The 16645-nt window shown below is 30.9% G+C and overlaps 1 protein-coding gene across 1 annotated transcript in view; it reads left to right on the plus strand.

Moving 5' to 3' along the window:
- Positions 1-16645, plus strand: part of Acat2 (Acetyl-CoA acetyltransferase 2) — a 157172-nt gene that overhangs the window by 106614 nt on the left and 33913 nt on the right. Inside the window, exons 6-7 of the mRNA XM_014357606.2 lie at positions 2880-3068; positions 3173-3335. Of these exons, the coding sequence (XP_014213092.1) occupies positions 2880-3068; positions 3173-3335 (352 nt within the window). The remainder of the gene's footprint in view (positions 1-2879; positions 3069-3172; positions 3336-16645) is intronic.

Consider the following 16645-nt stretch of genomic DNA (forward strand, 5'->3'; position numbering starts at 1 on the left):
ATTTTTTCTTTATTACGTTTCGGCTAAAATGTCGTTTAGCCCTTTTCAATTACAGGTCTAAAAAGTTATACAATCATATTAGTTCAAAGCTATCATATTAATACAAGAGTTAGAGGCATTCCTGAAATTAAATTTATTGATATAAACCCAAAGATTATAAAAAAATTTTAACAACACATCATTTTATTAACCTAATTTTTGACACGCTTAGGAGACCGTAAAAAATGTTGTCTATTTCTCACAGTTTAACTGTGAACGTTGAAATTAAAACAGAGCATAAATTGATATATATCTAATGTACTAATTACCTGTATGTTATTGAACTTTAGGTTCTTTTACTTTAATATTTCTGAAATGTATTGTGAAAATTTAAAACGTTGTGTGCAACATCAGTAACATTATACTGATGTAAATAGAAAATTTAGTTTATGAGATTTGAAATCTCGCGCTTTAGGATATTCTCTTACCTATAAGGGCCAATCATAAGCGCGCACGCGTCTATTAATACACCAATAGACTCTGTTTATACTTACCTTTGTCCAGCATCTTGCTGCTGTTGCGGTTATCGTCAGTCAGCCTCAAACGCCCTTTTTGGTAAGTCGCGTTGCGCTCGTGTTTATAATTTTCACGTGTATCGTTTTTATGTAAGATTTCTGTAACGAAAAACGATTCACATTTTCGATTGACACGTAATTTTTTCGTCTGACTCATAAATTAGTTCTTCCTTTGTTTTATCTTGCAAGTAAGCAAGCATTATGACATGTTAAAGTAAAATTGAACAGAGAGATTGTTTTTTTATAATAAACGGCTATAGTGTTTAAAAGTGTGTTGTGCATTTATTATTGTATCCTTTTTTTTACATCCTTTTCACACCCCAAATCCGGCGTGCGATATAAATTATACAGTCCAGTATCTTACTGAGTTCAATTTCGAACACATTGGGTTAATAATAATAGCGCAAAAATTTATAAAAATTTGTGAGATACATTTCATGTACGTGTATGTTTTTTAAAAACATATTTTTTAATTTGTGTATCGCTAGTTCTGTTAACAGTATCATATTTTGAATGAATATCATTTCACCAATTAATCGATTCCAAAAATTAGATTCCTGATCAACTATTTTAATTGACTTTTCATCAAACTTACGTATGTGATTACCACTCGAAACATAGGTGTATAATGAGCAATAAAATTTGAAGAAAAGATTAGGGACTCAAAAATTAAATTAGCAAAAGACGGCATAAGAGAAAAAGATATAGATAAAGAAAGAGAAAACATAGGAAGAGTAGCAAAAAAGAGAATGGAAATATTAAAGGAAGAAGAAGTAACAGAAACAAGATACATGAGAGGGACAAAATTCAAAGAGCAAGTAAGATTTAAGATAATAGAGAGTATAAGAAGAAAGGAAAAAGAAAAAAGATTAGAAAAGATAAAAAACTCAAGATATAATAAGATATACAAGAACATAATAACAGAGGATCAACCAGAATATCTGAAGATGGAAATACCAATAAAAGATAGAAAATTAATGGCAAGATTTAGATGTGGTAATGTAATGAATGTAAAAGCAGAGAACATTGGAAGGAAGAAGAAGAAAGGAAATATAGATTATGCAAGGAAGAGGAGGAAAATCATACACACATACTGAAGAGATGCGAAAAAACAAGGAGCGAAAAAGTAATAGAAGATATACTTGATAAGAGCGCAAAGGAAATAGAAATATTGAGAAGAGTAGTTAGGAAAAGAAAAGAAGGGGAGAGTTCCTGAGAGTGCCAAGAGAAATAGGATGAAGAAATCAAGAAGGAAGAAAGGAAGGATATGAGAAGAGAGAAGAAAGAAGAGAAAGGATCAAGAAAAACAGTGTAAAGTGTAAAGTGAAGTGTAAATATACTTTCAAAAAGACTGTAGTATTTAAGATTTAATTTATCTAATTGCAGTGGTTATATGGACAGTGTATTTTTTTTGTTTTTTTTTTTAAAGTTTCTAATATTATATAAAAGAAAAAGTGACTAATTGTTTCAGTATTATTAATAGATTTCATTTTATTTCATTTCTATTTAAATTCAAACATAAATATTAATGTGAATTTTAAATTAGTAGCAAATTATCTTTGAAAAGTTTTTTAAAAATTTTTTATATATTTTTGTTTACTTACTAATAAGAATAGGTTATGTAACTTGCAAATCATGAATGAAAATGTAAAACATATGTAAAAGTAATGTGCAAAGATAACGATAAGAAATGTAACGGAAGCCCTCCAAACCCGAAAGGGACGGAGCATGAAATAAATAAAAAATAAACATAGGTGTATAATGCTGAGGTGTTTTTACATCTAAGTATAGCATTACAATGTTCATTTATTCCTATTTTTAATATCCTACCTGATTGTTCTACATAACATTTACCGCACTTGAGTGTTATTTTATAAACTACATTAAATTTTTTGAAATTTATTTCTTCCACCATCATCAAAAAAGTTTAACTTATTTTGTGTTTCAAAAATGATTTTTCATAGTATTTTTTGTGACGTATTTTAAATGGCATTGTAAATATGTTGATATTTAATAATGATTGTGTTAAAAATTATGTCAAAAAATGACGTATTGTTAAGATTTTCTTATTATCTTTGGGTTCATATTAATAAATTTGATTTCAGGAATGCCTCTAAATCTTGTATTAATATGATAGTTTAATGTGATTGTGTAACTTTTTGTACCTTTGCTTGAAAAGAGATTAACGACATTTCAGCCGAAACGTCGCTGTAAAAGAGAAAAAATAAAGTATCGAACAGCTGGTACCAGCAAATCATGCATTTTAGTGATAATAAAAAGGTTGCTGTTCGTTAAATCACAGTTAAGCCATTATTTCAATTATAGGTTGAAGGTACGGTAACGGCAGGTAACGCTTCCGGAATAAATGATGGTGCAGCAGCTGTGGTTCTAATGTCTCGAGAGGCTGCTGAAAAAAAAGAAATTACACCTATCGCTCGAATCGTCGCAATAGCGGAGTCTGGAGTTGAACCTAATTTAATGGGTACAGGACCTATTCCTGCTGTTGAATTGGTGGTCTGTATGGGTTTTTTAATTTCACTGTAAACAAGAGTATACAAATGGTTTAAAGCGGTTTTATGAATTAATTAACAAGCTTTATAATCTTATTTTATTTTAAGCTGAAGAAAGCACAGTGGAAAAAAGAAGAAGTTGACTTGTATGAGCTTAATGAAGCTTTTGCCGTTCAATCTCTCGCCTGTTTACGTGCTTTAGGACTAGATCCTGATAAAGTCAACATTAATGGTGGGGCGATTGCTCTTGGACATCCCATTGGTGCTTCAGGTATTTTGGCTATATAAAAATATAAATTTTTAAGGTGTCCATCGTATCTGTGAAAGTCAGGGATTTTTAAAACACCCATAGGCTCAAATAAATAAAACACCAGTGAAAAGAAAATCAGCAGCTAACTTCTAAAGAATCATTTCATTTTTTTGTGTTTAAATACTATGTGTGAAATCGGGTTGTGTTACTTTCAAATTCTTATATGCAGAAAAACTATGTGGGAATGAAAATAGAAAATTATATTTATGTAATGGTATGTGAGAAATTACTATGTTCGTAACAGTGTGTTGAGAATAAGTATTTCTTTCTCTGTATTGAGTGTAGAAAATTAAATTTTGTTTACTAACAATCGTGTGAGAAACATTTTTCCACACAAAAACTGTGCTCGAAACATATTTCCACACTAATAACTGTACAAGAAATAATTATTCTATTTGGGACGTTATTATTCATCTTTAGATGCTTACTGCACCCTCTACAGTGAAAATAAGATTTTTACTATATCTCTTGTTGAAAGACTACATTTCTCCTTGGATTTCAGGAATGAAAGCGCATCGTTTCTTCCTGAAAACTCGTATTATCTGCTCCTGAAAAGTACTTTGCCACTGTCTGCGTGTTTGCCAATCTTGATTATGGCTCACGAGGTAATTTCCACGCAGATTACGCCAAAATACTTTTTCAGTAGTCAAATAAGGCGAGTTCCACTTAAAAATTTATCTTGCGCTCTTCACTCTAAAATCGTGGAAAGAAGCTCATATTTTGGCAGAGAAGATGAAAAATCGCATACGCTATACAGGACCATAGTACGACATTAATTCTCGGGTGTTTGCCTCTCTCGCTTTCCGATAGGGAACTAAGTACACCCCCGCAAAATAATTCTGTACTTTTTTTAATAATATAATAACAGTCTATGCAAACGTTTGTACAGTTTGTATATATCTAACCAGGGCAAGCACAAGGGTTTCTTGCGTCTTGCTTTTTCTTGTGATATATACACCACCAGGTCCAAAATCTAGTAGTCTCACAATGTTTTGTGTATCAAAAATCGAATTCGTATAAGAAATTGTCCTTTTTAATGTTCAAATCTTATCTAATATTTCAACCATTCTCACAAGAACCTCCAATATCTTTCCTTTGTTATGGAATAAAAATCTTTTTCAGCAACAGAGATACAATGGATATTGTACTATAGTTAATTTTTAACAAAAAAAATTTTTTCCTATGAGTTTAAAAAAAAAATTTACTAAACAAACCTCACGTTAATTAGCGTCAAGTTAAAGAGAATAGAAAAGAAAGACCAGAGCTACCATTTTCTGCACTGCTTATATTATAGGAGTGTATCTATCGATTTTCCAAAACGCTCCCGAAGCTTACACAGTTGTACATTTCTAATACGTAATTGAATATGCTAATATTTAAAAAATTGCATAGACAATTTGCAAAGAGTTTACGGATCCACAACTATCTATTCTAACTCTCACGATAGATACCAGGTTGAATTTAACTGAACTGAAATAAATTTTCAAGATGCAAAGTCCTCGGTGTTTGAAATTAAACAATACAACAGCAGTTGTTATATAACAACTTGACATGGAGGAGATTTAACCTGTAGTTAAGATACTTGATTATGTGTGATTACTAAAAAAAGTTTTCTACAAAAATGACAGATTTCATAACATTTATGGTATAAAACAGTAATCATAGGATCATAGCATTAGACAGGACTTTTTATTTAATTTTAAGGAAGCCTCCTTGTGTAGGGGTATCTACTCACATGTTGAAATAAAAAAACTGAGGAATTGGAAAGGAATACCAATATATATGTACGCAAATTAATGTGTTCACAACGTAACTGCGTGAATTTATTGTCCCATTTTTCGGCAGTTATTTCAAATTCTAGTTCGCTTACCCATACTTTTCACGATGGCATTTAAAAATAAAGTTTTAATCATCGACACTTATGTACTTAAAATACTTAGAACACTTTTGATGAGGGTTGCAAATTGTTAATCTTGGTATGTCTGTCACAACGACTCTAGTTAACACAAAAATATTTAAGCATAAATTTCTCAAGATCTAAACTATTTAACAACATATGTCTCATTTCTAAGCACTAATGCAAGGAAGCATCCTTAACCCAAAGAATATTTGTATATCTTCCTATATTATATAGTTAACTCAGTGGGGCATTCCACACAAACCTCCCACCGTCCCCCCACCAACCCCCAACAAAATAAGGTAAAAATCCGTTATTTTCTTGCTTTTTTGACAGATCGTAGTTTTACTTAAAACCCCCCACCGACCCCCACAGCCTCCCCACTGACCCCCCACACATTTTTTCATGGCCCCTTACCGACCCCCCACAAAATATTATATGAATAGTATAGAAGTATGGTATAAGTCTTTATTCAAGCCAGGGGGTTCAACCATGTATGGCTTCATGGGATAATAACAATGTATGTTTTTATATTTAATTAAATAGTTACAGATTACTGCACAATACTACTATCAGCTAAACTTAAATACAATCGATTGTATTTCGATTTACTGGATCCCTTGGTTTCTTTGTAAGCATAAAGTTTTTGGTGAACTGACTTTTTTTGTTAGCATTTTGTAACGTTGCATTTTGCCAGCTCTGTCAATGTGTTAAAGTCTATTACCACATTCCTACCAAATCTCATGGAAATATTGTATAGTATTTTTTCTCAAAACATCCCACATTCCCTCACCTACCCCCTATGGCCCACCCACAGACCCCCACGAATTTTTTCATGGTCCCCACCGCCTCCCCACACCACTTTTTTGGAACCTGACCGTGATTATACCGTCTTAACCTATCTTTGGACAAAACTGTCTTATTGCCATGATTTATTTTATCGTCAAGAAGAAATTTAAAGTCATAAATTGATTCATAGAGGGTTGTTGCGCAAAACATCATTATTTATCCAACTGAGTACGTTTAAAAACCAATTTAAATGGAGTTAACAATATTTTGAAACCAAATAATATATACACATATATTGGTGCGCATAATTACTATATCATTATTACTTATATAGTACTTTATCACACAATTCTTCTTTTTAAGAACATAAACTTGAGTTGAATCAAGAGTATCATTAATATAAACAATGAAAGTTTCGCATCACTTAATGAGTCATCTTATAAAGCCTAATAAAACCACGAAGACTTACGTCCATATCTATTTTGTTTTAAATTAATGCTGAAATTGGTACAATAGATGAACACGATAAACATTCATAATATGTAATATTAATTAAAAAATTTTACCTATACATGAAAAATTAATAATTAAATCATGTTATGAATATAAGATACATTATTATATTCAAAAATTTCTTTCCAAACTATATTTTAAATCTCTAAACTGTTTTCTCTACCGACTTCAATAAAAATTCCATTTTTATTTTTGCATCTTGATAAAGCCACGTATAATTGACCATGAGAAAATAAAGGTTTTTTTAAGTATAATCCCACATTATCAAAACTTTGACCTTGAGACTTATTTATAGTCATAGCAAATGCTACAACTAATGGGAATTGTTTTTTATATAAAATAAAAAGTAATGATGAATTATTTCCCGTATTTAATGTAATTCTTGGAATAAAAACTTAATTACCAATTTTTTCTCCCGTTACTATTTCGCCTTCTACGTTAAACTTCAGTAATTTAGTAATTCGCAATCGTGTACCGTTACATAATCCGTCTGATATACTCAAATTTCGAATTAACATTACTATTGTATCTATTTTTAATCTAAGTTTATGAGGTGGCAAGCCTTCACGAATGTTGTTTAACATTTCTACGGGAAAATTTATATAAATATTATTATCTGATTTATCAACACCTTTATATGTTGCAGTGTCGATGCTGTAATAAGTTTTAGTTTCCCCATGTAATTTACTTAAAATCTTGTTGTTTAAAAAAAAAGTATATTCATTATGTGAAGTTAGTATCACGTTATTGTCAAAACAGTTGCTGTAATTACCAAATATTTTAGTACAGACATCATCTGTTATCCAGGATTAAGGAGTGTTAAATATTTTTATGCCCCCTTCTCCAATTCTTAACACGAATTTTGGAAATTCACTATTACTAGAACGGATATTATTTTGTAATCTTACAATTTTGAAGAAGATCCATAAAAATGATGATTTAATAGTTTCGTCTATTATTATAGTTCTATTACCGTTTTTTATAACAGAAAGAATTTGTCGAAAATCTCCTCCTAATACTATTAATTCATCACCAAAGCAAAGTTTTGTATTACACCAGTCTCTCAACGTTCTATCAACGATTTCTAGAGCTTTTTTCGAAATCATAGAAGCCTCGTCCCATATTATTAAGTCAACTTCCCTTAATTTTTTTTTCAGTTTCGAATTCTAAAAATACACTTTCAATATTATCTAAGTCTAGAGGTAAACGAAAAGTTCTATGACTGGTCATACCTTTTGGTAGTAATACAGATGCAATTCCTGTCCAAGCCATTGACAAAATATTTTTACCTCTAGAAATAAAATAATAAATGAGTGTCTTATATAAGTAGGTTTTTCCGGATCCACCAGGACCATCTATGAAATATATTTTTTTATCTTGTTCACAAATAGTTTTAAAAATTTTTTTTTGATCTTCATTTAAATTTGTGTACATTATATCGAACATTTTTTTACTGAAAGATATTTTCTCAATATTGCAATTATTTATATAGTTCTTAATGGTTGGTGTCGGTAAACTAAAAGACTCACATGATTTACCCTCCGATACCAAAATTTGATTAATATGTACAATTATTATTTTTATTATCGAAGTCTTCCGTAAAATATTTTTTATATTTATTCCATATTTAATTTCCTTGAATGTTTTCTGAAATCAAAAACCAAGCAAAAAATTGTCTTAACTGGTATGGAAACATAATTGTTATGGCTTCTTTAAAAATATTGTCGATTTCAGAATCATATTCTATTAAACCCATTGCAATTGCAGTATCCCTGAAATTTTTACATGTTATTCTATTATGTTTTTTAACGTCTTCAATCGATGTAGCCCCATGTAATTTATTTAAAATAAGTTTTAAAATAAGCGTTCATGATCTTTTGGAGATACTATGTTTAATCTACCTATAACAATATTTTTCAGTGTAACTTTCCTTTTTTTCCAAATTTTCAGTTTATTGTCAAAAATGTAATGTTCTGGAATGTTAACATATTTTAGTGATTTTGAAAAATCATCTACTTTATTTAATTCAAACCAAGCTGTAAGGGGTGTTTGATGATTTTTTATTACATTTTTGATATTATTTTCTTTAAATATGAGTTTTTGTTTATTTTCAAGATGAACAGCTAGATTAACAACTGTATGACTTTAACCACAAATTGGATATTCTTGAAGTCACCAAGCTGCTTTCATTAGACTTACATATCTAGCATCCACGTAACTACTTATTTCATCTACTATTTCTTCATTTAGTTCGTTTGATTTTCCTATTTTAATGTATGTTTAATATCATTAATTAACATGAATAGAATATTGGATTGTATTAAAAAGTTTACGTGTTTTTTTATTTTAGATAATAAATTGAATGTTTCAAGATAACTTAATGTATCAGGAATCACAAATTCCCACTAAAAATTTGACGTGGTGACGTCAAATCGATCATATTCTAATATTTATCATTTTCCAACAATTACTTTACTGTGTAACTGAAAAAGTTAAGAATAAATAAGAATAAATACACAAAAATCGTAAAAATGTATTTCTTATAAAATATTCGAAAGTTGGGTGGTTGGCGCGCAGTGCGCGCAGGGGGGCGTAAGCCCCACTAGTATATATATACATATATGGGGCATTCTTAGTGGACGTGAGACCCCCATCTCGCCAAAAATTGGTGAGTTGTCTGGAAACGTATGATGGGTCAAAATTTAGCTTGTGACCTCTAGTTTCAAATGCAGAGTGGCGATCCCGAAAAATCCAAAATGGCTGACCAATATGGCAACCAGAAGCAGGAGAAAGGACCTAAAAAATCAAATTTTTTTAATTATTTAGCCCCGAAAAGCTATTAAAAGGTGGGTTTAGAAGTTTTATTTATAGAGACAGTATTAGTTCACATAGTCATGGCATGTGCTATGATTAAAAACACATTTAACCATCCCTAACCTAAAAAAAAAGATCAATAAGTGAAAAAAACGTGTTTTTGGCAACTGGAATCACTTCTGAGTTACGGTAATGAGTTAATTTCGTGCTAATATCATATATTCACTTTATAACTATTTAATGTACGACTACAAATGCCATTGAGCAACCCTAACCTCGAATACGTGACAAACAAAGCTGCTCTACGCTGCAAAACGGTTCCTAGCACGTTTTGGAGATCGGGAAGAGAGTTTTTATTGTGCGTTTGTTATTTCTGATCACTACGTATTCAGCGGCTTGGGTTGAAAACTAAAGGCATCGTCCTTAACTTCAAAACACTGACTACCAAAGTTGTTTTCCGCTGTTAAATATCTTCTTGTACGTGTTGGAGGCAATGAAACATACTAATCTCGCTTATTTGGTGTGGATGAACGTAAACATATTTAAACACGGTTTTGAACATGATAAACAAACCCTAACGTCAACAAAGTGTTTAAATTTAATAGTAAAAGAGCATAGTAGTTTATGCTAAATTTTGAAGAAAAAGGTAAAAATAAGAAACAAACCAACATCAAGCACGCCTTTATATTTACAAAACACTACATATAATACGTTTATTATTATTATTATCATTATTATTATTATTATCATTATAATTTTTATTATTATTACAGTTCAAACATTCTAGAAATGATGTAACAATGTCAAATTTATTTACCTCTATAACTATCATCCCAAAAATCTATGCAGATGACTGATGATTTTTCTTTTCCCATTAAATTAGTAAGCAAAAAATGAGATACACGCTTTAGAGCTTACGGAACTACCAGTTTTTGTGTACTGACTTCAAACATTATAAAACAACGGTATAAAGTGAAAAATTAAATTTTTAAAAAAATGAGTTTCTTGTACACTACTAAAGTTGAATCATTAAAAACGTTATTGATAGAAATAAAATTTCTTTATTTGGTATGGTTATTTAAATAAAACAAAATTTTTAAACGGAAATCTCTTTGGGAAATCCTAAGATATGATTCATTATACAGCGTGTTGAAAAATGAGCCCATTGTACGCATACCCCATATAGAGCGCGAAATTCTATGAATAAAATCATCAATACAATTTTCCGCTTTATTGCTGAGACATCAAAATTATGAGCATTAAAGACTGATATTAATAACTAAGCATTCCAGACTATTTATTAATAACTAAGTTAGAAATCACTTTTGTAAAAAATTGTTAATATACCGTGTATATGTTTCTGTAACTGTAAAACTGCACAAGGAGTCAACAATAACATTGATAAAAAAGGTAAGATGTACAGTTAAAACTAACAGAAAAACTTTCACCTGTCCAGATTATTATAGTTTATTGCGATTGAAATGAACATTGTTCGAAAAAATAAAAGAGCAACTAAACTATTACAAGATTTGCTCGTAAAACATCAAATTATAGCAAGAATTTTCGAAAATGATATTTATTACGCTATATAATAATAACATTAACAGACAATTAGATACTTATAAGTTAAATGACGTGTATATAAGGTTTTTGCGGGATATATGGAGAAAAATATTTTCAAAATCGTAGATTTTATTAAATAGAATCTATATATACTTTTAGACATTTTATACACAGGTTCGGTAAAATATCTGTGGAGCTATTTGTATTTACATCCCTGTCGCTGTACTCCTAAATACTGCAACCTGTATAGAGTGTATATTTTATGGTGGTGATGCATAAGGTTTGTTCTTTACTTTCTTTTTATATACTGCAAGAATCTCATACTCCTTTTGTTCGTACTCAGTCATTTCAATTTTTATAATTTAACGAATATGTATCTATTTACATTACTACTGTCTATTGAAATGTAAACATTGGGTTGCGCTCTAATGTTAATTGCAGCGTACTATTTTAGTAACTGCATAGGTAATATTATATGTTTAGTATTTCTTTGTATTTTATCTTTGTAATATAACAATTAAATTTTATAGTGTCCTGATGAGATCATCAGTGAGATGACGAAATATTGACCGTAATATAATTAAATAAGGTCATGCTCTATAAATCAAGTATTGTACTGTGGTTATTATTGTTATTAACTATGACATAGGAGAAAATGCAAAGGATATCCAAATCTTCAATTTATATTATTGTACTTCTATTATATCGACTATGTGCGCATGTGCCAGGGCTCGGACGGGGGCCGATCAGCTCATCGAGCAGATGCTTATGGATTGCACTTCTCGAAGCAGATTGGCCCCCGTTTGAGGCCTGGCACATGCGCATATAATCCACATGATTCAACAGAATGATTTTTTCGACTTACGAAACGTTTCACTACCTTTCACTGTCTTTTACTATTTTCCTAATTGTATACAACATTTTTACTCTTCTTTTCTGTGATATCGTATACTTTTGTGAATAGTGATTCTAATCTCTTAAAGATGTGATTAACTACACCGATAGTAATTATTATATAGTATTATTAATATATGATTCTTCTTTAGTACATTATTAGAAAAGAAGCTGCGTTAAATACGTTATACACTTAATAGAAAGTGTACATGTAAACACCGTTTTTTTTTATAATTGTTATAGTTACTCGACAAGAAAAAATTATTATATACTAAGGTAAGTCATCAGTGTTTTTTCAATTCCCTCATGTCAATTCTTTACGTTCGATATACATTCTGATTTAACCTCTATAGATATTCCAACTCGTGGCATAAATTTTCAATATGTCTAGTAAAATATCTATCCGTACTGATCGATGTTGCAACCCCTACGATAGTAAAGGCCACGTAGGAAAAGATTTAAGAGGTATATCAAAAAATTCAAAAAGGAAATTTCCTTTTCTACCTTCCAATGCAAAAATATGCAGAACGTGTAGAGACACAAAAGACGATAAAAGTATTGATAAATCGCAGCCCTGTGACAGCCTTGTAGATAATGAGCAACTTGAGACTGAAGTACATACATCAGAAATTCATCAGAATGATACTGAGCTTATTCATCAGGATAGTACTGAGCTTCTATCGAGGGTGGTAGACGTACGGTCTGAGAGGGTAATTGATTTGGAAGAAATGTTGGATAGCTTGAAAGAAAAATTTAAGAGTCTTCCGTTGAAAGATCCAAAAAGACTAAGTATTTTGACTATAGCTCCAATGTCTTGGTCTGCAAATAAAATAGCCATCGAATTTAGTTGTAGTTGGACTCTTGTCCAGAAGGCCAAAGACCTTAGAAACTCAGAGGGTATATTAGGTGTAACAGCGATTTCGTCAGGTAAAAAATTGTCCCAGGAAACAATTGACTCTGTGACTAATTTCTATACCAGCGATGCAAACAGCAGGATTATGTCTGGAAAAAAAGATGTGATATCTGTTTGCACGTCTGAAAATCGTTCTGTTCTTCAAAAAAGACTCCTGTTGATGGATTTAAGGGGACTGTTTCTAACTTATAAAGAAACCTCTCCAGCGTTTCCCGTCGGTTTCAGTACTTTTGCTCGATTGCGTCCAAAACATTGCATTCTGGCAGGCTCTAGTGGTACGCATTCAACGTGTGTGTGTGTACAATACATCAAAATTGTAAGCTGTTAATGAAGAGTATAGACCTTAAAAAATTAACATCAAATTCTGAAACAGTAACCACTAATTACATGGATTGTTTACAAACAATAACTTGCAAGCATCTCACTGAAGCATGCAGTTTGAATGAATGTGAAAAGTGTCCCTCCATAAATATATTATTGAAATTATTATGCAACTTGTTAGAAGATAACCATATTACAGAAATCAAGTACAGCAATTGGACAGGAACAGACAGATCTACATTGCTGACCCAAATCATAAATGTGCAAGATTATCTCGAAGAATAAGGACATAAACTGCTTCTTTTGAAACCACACAGCTATATTGCCAAAGCACAATCAAAATTTTTTGAAGAAAAAAAAAAAATCTTGCGGAACATGAAGTACTTGTTGTTTTAGACTTTTCTGAGAATTATGAATACTTTGTTCAGGATGCTTCCCAGGCATTCCATTTCAATAATTCTCAATGTACCGTATTCCCAGTCGTATACTATTATAAAAAAAATTCAGAATTATTGCACAAGAGCTTCATATTTTTATCGGATAGTACACGACATGACACATCTGCTGTATATACAGTTCAAACACAACTCATTCCACATATTAAAAAAAATGTCCGAGTAAAGAATATTATATATTTCAGCGATGGCGCTAAACAGCATTTTAAAAATAAATACCAGATGAACAATCTCATGTTCCACAAAACAGACTTTGGTGTAATAGCCGAGTGGCATTGCCATGCCACAGCCCACGGCAAAGGAGCATCTGATGGCATCGGTGCCCTATTCAAGAGAGAAGCAGCCCGTACCAGCTTATTATGCCATCCATCTGATGCCATTCTAACGCTAGTAAAACTTTTTAATTGGGGTAAGAATCATTTTAAATCGATCGAAACATTTTTCTACACCAAGGTTGAACACGAAAAAATGACAAGAAAATTAAAATAAAGGTTTGAAAAAGCGCCTAGCGTCCCCGACATACAAATAAGTCATTGTTTCATAGTCCAGAAGACTAATAATTGTCTGCAAATTAAACGATATTCTAACGCAATAATAGCAACAACGCTTCAATATGACATGAAATACACGCTGTATAATGAATCATATCTTAGGGTTTCCCAAAGAGATTTCCGTTTAAAAATTTTGTTTTATTTTAATAACCATACCAAATAAAAAAATTTTATTTCTATCAATAACGTTTTTAATGATTCAACTTTAGTAGTGTACAAGAAACTCATTTTTTTAAAAATTTAATTTTTCGCTTTATACCGTTGTTTTATAATGTTTGAAGGCAGTACTCAAAAAATGGTAGTTCCGTAAGCTCTAAAGCGTGTATCTCATTTTTTGCTTACTAATTTAATGGGGAAAAGAAAAATCATCAATCATCTGCATAGATTTTTGGGATGATAGTTATAGAGGTAAATAAATTTGACATTGTTACATTATTTCTAGAATGTTTGAGCTGTAATAATAATAAATATTATAATAATAATAATATTAATAATAATAATAATAATAAACGTATTATATGTAGTGTTTTTAAATATAAAGGCGTGCTTGATGTTGGTTTGTTTCTTATTTTTACCTTTTTCTTCAAAATTTAGCATAAACTACTATGCTCTTTTACTATTAAATTTAAACACTTTGTTGACGTTAGGGTTTGTTTGTCATGTTCGAAACCGTGTTTAAATATGTTTACGTTCATCCACACCAAATAAGCGAGATTAGTATGTTTCATTGCCTCCAACACGTACAAGAAGATACTTAACAGCGGAAAACAACTTTGGTAGTCAGTGTTTTGAAGTTAAGGACGATGCCTTTAGTTTTCAACCCAAGCCGCTGTATACGTAGTGATCAGAAATAACAAACGCACAATAAAAACTCTCTTCCCGATCTCCAAAACGTGCTAGGAACCGTTTTGCAGCGTAGAGCAGCTTTGTTTGTCACGTATTCGAGGTTAGGGTTGCTCAATGGCATTTGTAGTCGTACATTAAATAGTTATAAAGTTAATATATGATATTAGCACGAAATTAACTCATTACCGTAACTCAGAAGTGATTCCAGTTGCCAAAAACACGTTTTTTTCACTTATTGATCTTTTTTTTTTAGGTTAGGGATGGTTAAATGTGTTTTTAATCATAGCACATGCCATGACTATGTGAACTAATACTGTCTCTATAAATAAAACTTCTAAACCCGCCTTTTAATAGCTTTTCGGGGCTAAATAATTAAAAAAATTTGATTTTTTGGGTCCTTTCTCCTGCTTCTGGTTGCCATATTGGTCAGCCATTTTGGATTTTTCGGGATCGCCACTCTGCATTTGAAACTAGAGGTCACAAGCTAAATTTTGACCCGTCATACGTTTCCAGACAACTCACCAATTTTTGGCGAGATGGGGGTCTCACGTCCACTAAGAATGCCTCATATATATATATATATATATATATATATATATATACATCCAGAGGGTACTTATGCAGACTACCACATGCATATGTTTAGAAAAGGTACCTTATGCAGACTTTACGTGCTTTAAAGACATCTGTTAATAACACGGCAGAATTATGTGGACGCCCGCATACTTCCTTATTCGATTGTCTGCACAAGTCACCTTCTTTAAGCGCGCGCTCACACACACACGTACACACACATATATATATAACAATATTTTGTTATATGATAAATACAACTTGTATTTGGAGTTACCGTATTCAGAGATGAAAATTTATTAGAAAAGCTTATTTGTAACAGAAAAATTTACATATCTGTATCATGGTATGGATTGAAATATTTATTAATCAATATTTATTATTATTAAAACATAGCAGCGAAATGGTACTTGGCATAAAAATAAAAGTATGAAATTTTTATAATTATTAAAAAACTTTGACAAACAAATAACAAAATTATTAACGATAAAAAATTTCTTGCCATACAATGTTTTTAATGTTTGCTTGGTTCTCCAAATCATTTTACATAAATATATTCTCAGGACTTTAACATCTTGATACCATTACGTATAGTTGACCATGAAAAAACAAAGGTCTTTTGTAATAAAATCCTTATTTGTCAAAACTTGGACCTTGCGATTTCTTGATTGTTATGGAAAAAGCTAGAACTATTAGAAATTGTTTTTTGTGTATAAAAAACAGTAAAGATAAATTGTAACTGGTTTTTACCGTAATTCTTGGAATGAAAACGTTATCACCAGATTCTTCACCAGTTATTATTTCTGCTTCTGAATTATATTCAAATAACTTTGTTATACGTTATCTAGTGCTATTGCACAATCCATCAAATATACTTAAGTTCCTTGTTAACATAAGAATAGCATCTACTTTAAAATTTGAAACATGTGGCTGTAATACTTTATGTATATTATTTACAGTTTCTATAAAAAAATTAATGTTCATTTTTTTATCAGTGCGATCACTACCTTTATATTTTGCATAATCTATGCTGTAAGAAGTATCTTCTTTTCCTTAAATAAAACTGAAAATTTTATTATTTGAAATGTACGAAAATTCGTTATGTGTTGTTAGAATTACTTTGTATAGGCAGTTATTTATAC

Source organism: Copidosoma floridanum, unplaced genomic scaffold (assembly GCF_036245765.1).
Source record: "Copidosoma floridanum isolate Cflo_tuat_1 unplaced genomic scaffold, Cflo_Japanese_pri ptg000004l, whole genome shotgun sequence".
NCBI lineage: Eukaryota > Metazoa > Arthropoda > Insecta > Hymenoptera > Encyrtidae > Copidosoma > Copidosoma floridanum.